The 14,044-nt window shown below is 33.6% G+C and overlaps 1 protein-coding gene across 3 annotated transcripts in view; it reads right to left on the minus strand.

Moving 5' to 3' along the window:
* The window catches only part of LOC126889827 (uncharacterized), a 787,508-nt gene that overhangs the window by 43,006 nt on the left and 730,458 nt on the right, over window positions 1-14,044 (minus strand). For all 3 annotated transcript variants that reach the window (XM_050658511.1, XM_050658513.1, XM_050658512.1), the window contains 2 exons: window positions 7,019-7,252; window positions 335-621 (listed from right to left, as the gene is read on the minus strand). In XM_050658511.1, the coding sequence (XP_050514468.1) occupies window positions 335-621; window positions 7,019-7,252 (521 nt within the window). The remainder of the gene's footprint in view (window positions 1-334; window positions 622-7,018; window positions 7,253-14,044) is intronic.

Below are 14,044 nucleotides of genomic sequence, written 5' to 3' on the forward strand. Positions count from 1 at the left end.
ATCTAAATATTAGTTTATTGCATATATTATAATATATTATAATGCCATATTACAAGGTATTTTACTTTCCCGCACGCTTTACTTTCACGCACGCCGTGCGGGAAAGTGCAACTTTCGGAAATGAAATGCGTGCGTAAAAGTGGCTGTTTTAGCACGACCGTAGAAAAAATATATTAAAAATTAAAGTAAAATAGATACTAAACATTAAAATGTCTGGGGTCTTGATACCACCAGTGTTATCGAGAGAGCGCTGTTGCCATACTTACCTTAATGTATATTTATTCCCTATGTCCAGCTGAAAGAGTTACGTACTGTATACCAATTTTGTACTTACCGCAGATCCGAGTCTTTTAGGATCAAGGTTTTCCTTTTCTCGTTTTTGACCGACTTCTGAAATGACAACCATTTTTCCATTTTTTTCTTTATCAATAACATCTGTGTCTTTCTTATAACTACACGAAGACTTATTTTTGCTAGAATCCGGTGGAGACAAATCTAGAAAATCTGGCGAGCGACTATTATTGGGGCTCAGAACAGCTATAGTTGGAATATTTTGTGGTATATTACTTAAATTTGATATGTTTTCAGGAGAACTGTGGGAAGAACTCGATCCACTACCACCTAAAAAAATTTAAATAGTAATAAAAATGGATAGTCAATAAATAATAGGACAAAAATAATAAGAAAAAAAAAGTTAGTCATAAAAAGTGTTGTCTTTATTATCTATGTAAATATCTACATAATAAGAGTAACCAAAAACATTATGCGAATTAGCGAAAAAATGACAAAAATAAATTATGCTCACTCATCGGCACAATTAACCTTATATTTCTTTCATTTTGCAAGAAATTGTCAATTTTGGACAACATTTTATGAAAAACGCGGTGAAAACTACATTTGAGGAAAAGAAAACAATCAAATTATTGAAACAAAGTCGTTTATCAAGGGATGCTTAGCAAAATCCAATATTTAAAAATTTACGAAGAAAATTCAAACAAACATAATTTTAAAAATCATAGTCTAATTAAAAAAAAATTATGAGTATTAATAAGGGGTGTTGCCGTCTATAACTCTTAGGACTTCTTGGAGCCGGTTCGGCAATCAATTCATGACATTTTGCATATCCGATTGGGAGATATTGTGCCAAATCTCTACCGCAGCCATATTGAGCTCGCCGTAGGATGTAGGGGCTGAACTACGATACGGGATGCTATCAGACGATTTCGGGAGACAGGTTCATACACCAGTAGACCAGGTTAAGGCCAAGATCGATTTACCCCAATTCGAGATGACCACTTTATGGTCAGCAACTTGTTGAGAAATCCGCGTTGAGAAAAAGGCGGTCAGAGATGCTCGAATAGACAACAGAGGAAATATTTTTAATAAATCATCCCAAATTTTGGCATATGCAGATGATGTGAGCCTAGTTCCCTGCGCAACATGCAAGCTAGAAGAAATGTATACCAACTTCTCAAATGCCTAAAAAAATATGGGCCTGCAAGTAAACGAGGAGAAAAATAAGATGATGGCATCAAGACCCAACAATAGAGCCAGAAACATCGGTCACCAATTCACGTTTGATAACTCTACCTTTGAAGTGGTGGACAAATTCACATACTTAGGCTCCCTGATCACCAAGGAGAACGTCATGACGAGAGAAATCAAGCGAAGGATCATCCCAGCAAATAAATGCTATTTTGGACTGAGTAGACATATGAGAAGCAGAAACTTAAACCAAAAAAATAAAAATAACCATATACAAAACCCTTATACAACCAGTGTTGGCATATGGATCGGAGACATGGATCATCTCCAAGGCAGATATGAAAACCTTCTACTTATATTTAAACGAAGGATCCTGAGAGGAATATTCGGTGGCATCTGTGAAAATGGTGTTTGGAGGAGGAGGTACAACTACGAGGTATACCACAGATATAAACATATTTGGTGGCAAAAACGTAGTATCTCTTTTAAGAATAGGAAGACTAAGATGGGCAGGATATCTAGCAAGATCACAGCAGAACAACCCAGATGGAAGGATGGTGTAGATGAAGATGGGAGAAAAATAGGTGCAGCAAACTGGCAACGGTTGGCAGTGGATAGGACTGACTGGCGTAATAGACTTGGGAAGGTCGAGGCTCTTTCATAGGGCTGCAGCACCATTGATGATGATGATGACCAGAAAGAAATTGGAGGGCTTTCCGTCCAGCTCGCACTCCATAGCTGTTCCCACAACACCGTAGAGATAGATTTGGTTTTGCGCGAGAATATGCTGACTGGACTGTGGCGTAATGAAAGAACATACTGTTCTTAGATGAGAGCAGAATAGCTCTAGGAGGTCCAGATGGACGTCAGCGTGTCTACAGACGTCAAAATGAAAGGTTTGCTCCATGCACTATAACCGAAACAGTGGCTTACCGAGGAGGGTCAATATTGATTTAGAGAGATATCTCTTACGAAGCTTGTATCATCTTGTTGTGTTCAATAGAGGCAGTGTGAATGTTCAAACATACATGGAAGAAGTTCTCCAAGATCATATCATGCTTTTCGCATCGTTTATTGGTGAAAACTTTAGATTAATGCATGACAATGCGCGTTGTCATACCGCAATTTTCGGAAGGTCGGGATTCATGAGATCGGAACTCAAGTTTTACTTTGGCCGGCACGCAGTCCCGATCTTAACCCAATTGAACACATTTAGGATAACCTCAAAAAATGGGTAAGAACAAGAGAACCAGCCCCTACATCCTTCGGAGAGCTCACTACGACTGTGGTAGAGGAGTGGCACAATATCCTCAATCGGATATCCGGGATAGCACGAACGGATTGCCGAAACGGCTCAAAGAAGTCCTGAGGGCCAGAGGCCGCAACACCCATTATTAATTAGTCATATGTTTTTAAATTAGACTATGAGTTTCAAAATTATAGTTAGTTTTCACCAAATCTTATATAAAATATGAGATTGGCAATTTCTGCAAATTAAAAGAAGAAAAAGGTGGGCGGTTAATTGTGCCGGTGAGTGTAGTACCAATCGTCACCCTCACTAATCTTTTTTATTTGCTAATTATTCTGACTTGAGACTATCTACTAAGTCAATATCGCCTTTTATACTGATATCTATTTTTTTATTTATAAGCGAGGTTCCTACAGCCTCTGCCGCTTCTCGCATTTCGACCACCATCGTTTTCTGTCCATCCATTCGTCTTCTTTGATGGCTCTATATCTCATGATGTGCTGTAGGTCCACTCTCTTCCCAGGTAACTGAAGGCCTTCCCCTTCATATTCCTTGTTGTGGTATGTAATTTAAAGCTTTCTTTGGCCATCTATCTTCATTCATTCGTTTCACGTGACTATACCACACTAATTGTCTTGTTTCAATTTTATCTACACTGAAATATAGAGTATTTGTCTTCCTTCTAATATTTTCATTCCTGATATGATCTTTTTTGGATATGCCACACGCTCTCCTTAGATAATCCATTTCTACGATTTCTATTCTTTTTATATCTTTTTCGTGATCTGCCAAATCTTCTGCCCCATAAGTCATAATAGGCTTTACCAAGGTACGATAGATTGTCAATTTCGTTTTTTTTTTCTTATATCTTTAGACCATAGTAGAGAGCTTAGAATGTTTACTGCTTTTTTGCCCTGCTGCGTTTTGTTTTCGATGTCTCTTTTGTTAGTGCCTTATTTAGATGTAATAGATCCGAGATATTTATATTCTTTACATGTTTTTGTGGTTCTAATTTCTAACTCTGGATCTTCTTCATCATCCCGTATTGTAAGACACTCTTTTTTTGACATATTCATATTGAGGCCCCATTTTTCATATTCTTTGTTTAGTTTCCTAAACATGTAGTCCATGTCTTCCTCATCATTTGCTACGACTACCTGATCATCTGCGAAAAACAAAGTTGTTAGACATTTACCACCGCCTATGTCTAATCCTATTCCGGATACTTGTTTCCTCCACTGCTCTAGCGATGATTGAATATATAATTTAAATAAGGTCGGAGACAGACAGCATCCTGGTTTAAGCCCCTTTGTTATTGGAAATGATTAATATATAAAGTTTCCTTCTTTAACGACACTTAGCATCCACATACTCTCTACTAAGACCTAGTTTCGTCAATGTTTGAAACAGTTTTTTCAAAAGTACCGAATTGTATGCTTTCTCTTAATCTACAAACAAATGAAAGAATACCCATGAACGATCACATCAATCACTTATTTTGTATTTGCTATCTTTTTCTATAACAAACGTTTGTTATTTACAGAAAAGACAGCAAAAACAAAATAAGTGATTGATCTGATCGTTCATGGGTATTCTTTCATTTTTCCGACTGTAGATAGATTTCTTGCCTTCCGTTTTTCTATTACCTGCTGCAGAACGAATATTTTATCAGTGCACTATCTTCCTGCACGAAATTAACTTTGTTCTTCCATGTCTTCGTATTCTGATTCTATTCTTTCTTTTATTATTCGACCGTACAACCTCCCTATTGAGCTGGTAACAGTTATTCCCCTATAATTAGAGCATATGCGTTTATCCCCTTTCTTGTATATTGAGCTGATGTATCCAACATTCCAATCAGCAGGGATATTTTGTCCTTTTAATTAAGCATTTATTAAATAGTTGAACCAACATCTTATGTAATATTTTGGGATGTCTTCAGGTCCTATTACTTTACCGTTTTTCGATCTTTTGAGTGCCTCTCTTAACTCTCCGGTTGTTATCTCAACTATTTGTGTATGTTCGAATAATTCTTCCATTTCGATCTTTTTGAATTTACATCTATCTTCTGTCAGTAAGACCTCATAATGGTGTTTCCACTGTTTCCGATCTATGAACTTTATGTTAGATTTTTTCTTTCCTTCCCTCCGGAGAGACTTTATCACCTTCCACGCTTGCCCAACTCTTGTTCCACCCATTTACCTATCCACTTCGGCACATCTTCGATCCCACATATTTTTACTTTTCACTACATACTTCTCTTTTTACATCTCGATTTAATGCTGTATATCTCTTGTGATCTTCTTCCTTTCTTGTTGACATCCATTTCTGAGAAGCAGTTTTCTTCTTGTTTACTACGTTTGCATATTCTCCGGCCGCCATTCTTTATTTTTTGTTTCATGTTTGTCTTTATACCGCAAATCTTCACTTGCAACCTCATGAATGTATTTTTAAAGTTGCTGGTATAATTCTTCCGCTGTTATATTTTTTTGTTCCACATTTTGTAATTTTGTGGCCAGTCGTAATTTGTAAAGAAATTTCGTTGAATCTCCTTTTAGTTTTCTAGGTTATATTTAGATGTTACCTCTTTGTCCCTTTTCTATATTCCGAACCTGAGTGTTATTGTAATTATTTTTAATATTATTTTATGTGCTATTAGATTGAAAACTTAGTCTTTTGCTAGCAGTTGCCGCTAGGGCATCCCTGCCATTTCATTCGTTGCAATCCGTAACTACACGCCGGGGTTTATCCTGGTTGGGTCAGAGAGAGCAGCATATGTGCCTCCTGATGAGAGACTAATAAGTTTCGAAACCGGTAGAGGTGCTTGCTGCACTCTCTGATCGAACTAGAATATAATGCGGCTGTAGTTTCGTGTTGAAACGAAATTGAAAATGGTTATTCATTTTCGAACTATAGTTACCTTTGATTTAAAAACATTTATACAGTTTATCTCCATTTATCTTTTTTGTAACAATTTTAATTAACTTTGATTTAAAATGCCGCTTTTGAGCTTTTTCTATCCAGTATTTACACTGATATATTGTACTATTTACTTTTCCAAACTTTACTTTTTTGGTGTTTCAAAACTATTTTTTAAATGTAACCTTATGTAATGTGATTACAAATAAGGTGTCATATGCAAAGTTAGATCCTGCCTATATAAATGTTAGGTTATATGCATTGCACGTTATTGTAATACGACACGACTGTTATTTTTATATTTCGTTTTCTTTGAAATGTATTTCATTTTATCCTGAACATTCATCACTCATTATTTTTTATAAAACTTCAAGATTAACTTTCTAATTCAAACAGAGGAAGAATTTGTACAGCTAGATACAATACTTCAGGAAGAACCCGATTTTAACCATGCCGAAAGTGTTTTTATATAAGGTAGGCACTTAAATACTTATTTAGAACTTTGAACCTGGATTGTTTAATAATTAAGATTGTGCACTTTTAATTGGTATCTATTGTAGGTAAAAGAATAATTATCAAAATTTGGAGGAGCAAGCAAAGAAGAAAACAAAAAGACATCTTCACATATTTATTTATTCAATTTTAATAAAAATTTGTTTGATATAAATAATATAATACCTATGTGTTTTTTCATTTGAAATGCAGATTTCATCTTTAAAAATTATGAGTAAATTTATATAAAATAATTTTAGACTTTTTCAACATTGTTTAATAGTAATTAAACGCCATGTTTAAAATTTCTGAAAACATTTTACATAATGTCCTAAAAAGGTTTGGTCGGAGGTTCCAAGGAGGTTTTGGTAGGCCGTCCCAAGGACGTTTTGGTCGGACGTCCTGGATACGGATGACGTTGTAACATCGAACCTCCTCGGTACGTCCCGAGAATATCCCAGGTCCTAAAACGTACGACCTCAGGACATACGAATGTCCTAGTGGTCCGTCCCGGGGTCGTACCAGGGATGTACTTGTGCTGATTGGGTACTCTCTGTATATTTTACTGTATATTATTCTTAGGAATATATCAGAACGTGACTCATCAGACTTATTGTTGGGTAATTGCTGCACTTTTCTTTGATATTGTAACAAAAATCAATCAATTATTAATATTTCAGTGTCATAAGTTATGTTAAAGATATCACAGAGTGCTTTAATCCCATATTATACCCACAACCTTAGTATTTAGATATTTACCTCATATCTCTAGGAAGCCGAATCTATGTGACATACACTCAAGAAATATAGAGCAGTCTCCGTTGTAGATAGCAAATAAATCAAACCAACAAAGTAGAGAAGTAAAAAACTTACCCTCACTAGGAATTTCTGCACATGTGCTCATTTCTGCCGTGGCAGACATGTATCTCATTCTAATATACGGTTGTGGGGGAGGAAATGTTTGCTGCCTTGTTAGAAGTTTATTCGGTACCACGACGTTGCCTTGAAGAATAGAAGTGAGCCTGCTCACAGCTGTACTGCTTGTCATGGACGCTATAGTTGGTTCTGGTAAAAGATTTTCAGCACTTAAAGGCCTTTCTGGTTGTTCTAAAATATTTACCTAATTAGTCAGTAATTTTTGCTTAAAATGGTGGTAAATGGTAATAAAAAAAATCAGTGGCCTTTGTGACAACTATTACGTCGAGTTATGTAAACAATCTAATCACTCACTACCACACTCAATGCAGTATAATGAAGAGTTGGCAGAAAATGGCCAAGACATTGTGAACCTTTTTAAGGAATACTTTCAGACAGTCTACACTCCTGGAGACCAAAATAGTTCTGTGGATAATTTAGTTTTACCTGTAAATTGTTCACAAAATATTGACTTTGCAGACATTTCTATACAAGAAATTTATAATAAAATTTTGCGTTTACCTAGTAAAACTACATTAAGTCCTGATGGAATACCCAATATTCTACTTAAAAGGTGTATCTGTACTCTTACAAAACCATTGCATGTTTTATATAATTTGTCCCTAACAACATCTGTTTTTCCTGATTACTGGAAAAATAGTTATATTATGCCTATTTACAAGAACGGAGATAAAAGCAATGTTAAGAACTATAGAAGTGTTTGCATACAGTCATCTATTCCCAAACTTTTTGACAGCTTGATTTGTGGTCAGTTAAGTTGGTTATGTCGAAATTTAATAAATAAGAATCAGCATGGGTTTTTTTCGGGTCAATCTACTATTACCAATTTAGTTTGATATCAGAATAGATTAATAAATGCTATGGAAGACTTTAAACAAATTGATACAGTGTATACAGACTTTTCTAAAGCTTTTGATCGAGTTGACCATAGCATTTTCCTTAAGAGGCTCATCGATATTGGTTTTGGCATAACCACAGTCACCTCTGGGTCAAGAGTTTTCTGTCTGGCCACCAGCAGAAGGTTAAGGTTGGATCCTTTCTGTCAAACTCTATTGCAGTTACATCGGGCGTTCCTCAGGGCGGGCACTGCTCACCGATTTTCTTTGATCTGTTTGTGAATTCTATTTTCGACTGCTTTGAAAACAGTGATGGATTAGCTTTTGCTGACGATTTTAAAATATCAAAGATAATTTCTAGTCCTTTAGACCAACACCTTCTGCAGGAAGACCTGGATAGATTGACACATTGGTGTACAGTAAACAAACTCAACCTAAATGTCTCAAAATGCTGTTAAATTAGTTTTTTCAAAGGTAATAAGAAGATCAATACTTCATATAAAATAAATAATGAAGATCTGAAATATGTTTCAAAAATTAAAGATTAAGGAGTGATTTTTGACGAAAGTTTGAGTTTTGTTGAACACATTAATTACGTAACAGTTCAGTCTTCAAAAATGTTAGGATTTATTTTGAGACACTGTAGTAATTTTTCAGTTGACACTGTAAGAGGAGTTTATTGTTTTTTGGTGCGATCTAAACTTGAATATGGCTCTATAGTATGGTCTCCATACCATGCAGTTCATAATATGACTGTTGAAAAAATTCAACACAAATTTTTGAGGTTCTGTGCATTTAAATTAGGTGAAACTATTGTAGATCACGATTATTCATTAATAGACAACAGTTTAAAACTTAATACACTGGAAAATAGACGTAATCAAGTAGGATTAGTATTTTTGTATAATTTAATAAATGGAAATTTAGATTGCTGTGATCTATTACAGTGTATTAATGTTGATATAGAAACTAGAAATCGAAGAGGTGATTTTATAACATTTTATATTCCTTTCCATCGCACAAGTTATGGCCAAAATTCACCTATAGATCGTTACTGTAAACTTATGAATGACAAACACATTGAAATTTTTGATATATCTCTGAATATGTTTAAAAATAATTTAAATAGAGTATTTATTTAATTTTTTGTTTAGTTCTAAGGTTACAAGTACCTACCTATTCTTATTCTAATATTTGTTATCTAATTATAATGTTGTTAAAGTATTATTAGTACATATTTAGCTCGTAAACTTATTATTGTTAATTGTATAACTTTTAATGGGGTAATCCCGTCAATAAATAAAATAAATAAAAAATAAAAATAAATAAACAAGGAACAATGTTCTGGTGTCAAATTAAAGTTTTACCTACTATTCAAGTTTAGCTGTAATAGTGTATGAACTTGGTATTCGCAAATCTATTTAGGTGTTAGAAGAAGAGCTGGCAGACGCTATATCAGAAACATTTAAATATACTGTACGAAGACGTAACAATTAATACCATATTATAAGATCCATAAGACATATTATAAGATCCTGTCGATAAGTGTCTGTTCACGTAAGTCAACTGAGTATTCACCTAATTGATCAAAGAAAGCTTTGTTTATATTCTAAGCCAGTCGAATCCGAGGGGCACACACGCATATACACACTAGCTGCCTTACTAATTAAACAGTCGCATTCTATGGTATACATATAATATCGGTTTACAACGTTCTTCGACGTCTTCCGATTTCCAATCTCAATCTCGTTCTGTCATTCCATAGATCATCCTCGAGTTCTCTGTCCCCGATTTCTCTATCAACTCCTTCTCTCTAACTTCTTCTAGGCCTTCCTCTTGGTTGCTATTCGAGCATTTGTCTTAGTATTCTATTCTCCGGCATTCTCCTTACGTGTCCGTACCAGCTGAGTATTCTAAGGTTATTCCGTATTTATAGCTAGAATAGTTATCCTAAGTATAAGGTAGATATATATAATAGGAAAATAATTTGTTACAAATAAACTCGGATAATAAGTTAGTTATAAGTATTCCTACTCTATTCCGAAATAATAGTTTGGCAAAATCGCAATTTTCTGCAAAATTAAATAGAACAACATAGAACAAAGATTATATTGGGTGAAATATGTCGATTGTTCTCTACAACTGTTAAACCAAATATATTATCGTTATTTGTTATCTTGTATGTTGAGTTTGAGTATTCTATAAAATTGCTTTAAATAAAAGAGAAAGTTGCATTAAATGGGAAATTGAAGAAAAAATAAACTAATTGATTTATCTTACTTACAAATGCAATATAAATATGTTAATTTCAGCATCTTTTGAAGAATATTTTGGGAGATTTTCTACATATCATAAAGGCCTTGTTTTCCTTGTAGAGTGGAGGTTAAGCCTCCTCCTCGCTTGTCCAAAATAAGTAGGTAAATCACCTATTAAGTTTTCTAAAAACCCTACACCATCTTTAGAACACCGATATTTTATTCTGAATTCTTTATCAGCGTATTTCAAAAAGGAATTTATTATTTCTTTGAAAGTTTTCCTTTTTCGTGTTAATTTCCATCATGTTAATTAAATTATCAACTTCCTAGAGCAGAGGTCGGCAACGCGGCGCCCGCGGGCGCCACTGCGCCCTTTAATAAATTTTAATGCGCCCTTAAACTTTTGTTAATTTAGACAAGAAATTCAAAACGTATACTTTTTATACGTTTATATTTTTATATTTGTTAGGTCATAAAATAGTTGGCGCCCGCCATGAATTTTTAATTTAGTATTTCACTCTTTACATTAAAAACGTTGCCGACCTCTGTCCTAGAGAGCCGCAATACCTCTCAAACACAGCCCTGGGTCCTTATTCTTGAATTTCGGGGAGTAGAAATGGTAAGAGAAAGTGACGTAAAAGTAGGCGTGTCTAACTAACACCGAAAATGTTGTATTCTTGAAATAAATTCTCTTAATTTTTGAGAGAAATGTCACTCCCCAAGGGAGTAACATTTTCTATTGATAGTATGTAAGAGAAATTGAAAATGGGAGTAAAAATAACAATAGATAACCCTAAAAAAGCGGAGAGGTCTCAAAACCGTTTATTTTTTTTCTATCTGCTTTCTTCAATATCCATGTTTCCTATGCATATGTGGCCATGGAAAAATTAGAGCTCTTACCAGCTTTAACTTTGTTTGCATTGTTATGGTTAAATTTTTCCAAATTGTTATATACAAGTTTCATCATATTCATAGCTGTTTTTGCAATAGTAAGTCTTTTATGTATGACTATATAATATAATCTTTTGTCTGAAATATTTTAGCTAATCAGATTGTATCTAACTCTTAAGCCTCTGGTTTTTAATTACAATTTAGAGATGTTTTTTTATTGAGAAGGTTCCTAATGTCATAGCTAGATCTTGTTTTACAGAAACTTATCCTTCAATCGACAAAATTTTAACTGCATATTATGCAGATTATAGAATAATGTCTATTACATATCTAAACATAGATATTCCAATAAGTAAAAAATTTGAATTATAGGGGTTTCGTGTTAAATATTGGGAAGCGTTTCAATAACCAATATTTACTAATTACAAATGGTCACAACTCAATAATTAACTATTCTAATTGGGAAGTAAGCCACAATTTAATTGAAAAAATACTTTTTATGACGTTTCGTCTTCCAATTCGGATTAATGATATTAAATATTAATATTTTGTATTTTGACAACGACGTCCGAATTGGAAGTTGAAACGTTAACAAAATTATTTTTTCAATTAAATTGTGGCTTATTTTCCAATTAGAATAGTTAATTACAAAAATGCCACAAAGAAATAGCTTCAGAACTCTATAATAACGTTCAGTGAATATGTCACATGTGTAAAAAAACTAATATGTCATGTATTTTGTCATAAAATGGTAATTATTTTAGTTCTAAAGTGTAACAATTCGAGTTGTTTCATTTTGTAACTGATTTTTTTCCTAAGCGTTTTATTTTCTCAGTCGCAAACAATTAGATTTCTAAATTTTTCACTTCAGAGTTGGCTTTGAACGTTAAACAAATTTTCAAAGACTGAATGTCCAAGGATGGATGATTAAAGAAATATTTTCGCAAGAAGGCATATTCGATTCTTTTCCTGTAATGGAATGTTATTACTGCTGAGCATTTATATGGAAATATCTTCTTTCAATACTGAGTACAATATTTAAATTTTTTTTAGCCAAATAAAGATGCATGTTTTTTCTGTGAATATTTTAAAAATCTATCCAATGAAGAGAAGCTGAAAAAACATGAAATCTTTTATCCTCACATTAATAAAAAGAACCAAAGTCAATTAGAAAAAGAAAACGATTTAAAACTGTCTTCTTCTTCAACTGTAGTATGTTGTTTTAACTTGCTAGCAGTTCAGGGGCCTGATTCTAATTCAAATTTCGACTGAAAACAAGTCGCTTTCAATATGGCGACGTTGAAATGCGACTGTGCGAGCCTTGTGGATTTTAGATGAACTAACGAAATGACGTCACGAAATAGCGACTATCGAAATTAATAGCGACTCCAAAAAAGTGGTTGATATTATAATTTCGACTCGAAATTATGTGACACGGACATGAATGAATGGCGAATGTCCCGAAAGCGAGGTTAGGTTTAGTTTAGGAGATGTGTTTTGTTTGTTTCTCGCAAGGAAAACTAAAGCAAAAGGTATTAATATGGCTGGGTTTTATGGAAATTTGCTGGTTTTGGAGGAATTAGATAGAATAGTATTAAATTAGAAATATAATAATTGAGAATTTCCACAATGTGAATTATCAGCTCAATGAAAGATGTTAGGTAATAATCTGGGAAAATTAGTATAAAACAAGGAAAATTATGTACCAGCTATTTTATTGCTGGACATGCTGGAATCAATTCTTAAGATTTCATATATTAGTAATATAGTAGCTATGCAAAGTCCGCAGAAAATGTACTATTTGGTCTATAAACAAATTAGCGCTCCGAAATCTTTTTTTTCAATTATTGCTCTGTAACTCAGAAGATTTTAACGTTAAACCAAAAACACTCACAAAAAAATTCACTGTTATTTAATTCTGCACATAGATATTTTTTCCGATTTCCTTCGGCGGAAATTTTTCTCGGAAAATTCGGGTTTTTCAAACAAAATCTTTAAGTGTCTAACGATATGAACATTGGTATGTACAAAGAGGACCGGAATAAAAAGGTAATGGTTCAAAGATTGAAATCGTGTTGTTTATAACTTTGTCGCAAATGCCGGTCAAATTTGACCGGTTATACCTGGAACCACTCCTCGCAATTCAATTTTTTTTCTTCGAAAAGGGCACAGAAGCCGTGCCCTTTTCAACAGCGTTAACTTAATTTAACAGCGTAACTTTTAATCTAATATTTTCTGAGGGGTTCTATTTATTTATAACCAAAAAAATTGTTTCTTTATAACATTCCTGAGACCGCTCAAATAGTCCAATTTCAATTCTGTAAAGTACGTTGAATAGGTATAGTGCTTTTTTATAACGAAAATCATAGTTATTCGTATCATAATCTCTCTGGTTATTATTTCGACCGAAATTTTTTAATTAACATTTTAGTTATTGCTAAGCTATTGGTTAGATTGTCGCCGGTCTCCTGATATTCAGAGAGGGGCTAAATTATGGAATAAATTCATTTTCTCTAAAATGGACGATTTTAGAGAAAAATCCCGAAACAGGTCGATTTTTATTCTTAAATTAAATTTTTTTGGCATATATTTCAAACTAGTGACGTCATCCATCCGAGCGTGATGACGTAATCGATAATTTTTTAAATAGGAATAGGGGTCGTGTGGTAGCTCATTTAAAAAGGCGTTCAATCCTATATTCAGTATTATATACATTAATATCATTATTTATACAGGGTGGCTAAACAAAAACTTTTTGAATTAAATTAATTGACGCAAAAAGAAGAATGTATGTAATTTATTTAACTCAAAATACATTCTATTGCTGTCAGAAAATAGAAAAAAATGTTTATTTGGCAAATAAACATTGCTTTTAGCTTAAATTAAATGTTCAAACTGCCAATAGGTAATTAAGTATTTTCGTTGGGAAATAAGCCACAATCTTACCAAAAAAATGAATTTATTAACGTTTCGACGTCCAA

This window comes from Diabrotica virgifera, chromosome 8 (genome assembly GCF_917563875.1).
Source record: "Diabrotica virgifera virgifera chromosome 8, PGI_DIABVI_V3a".
In the NCBI taxonomy this organism is placed as follows: Eukaryota; Metazoa; Arthropoda; class Insecta; order Coleoptera; family Chrysomelidae; genus Diabrotica; species Diabrotica virgifera.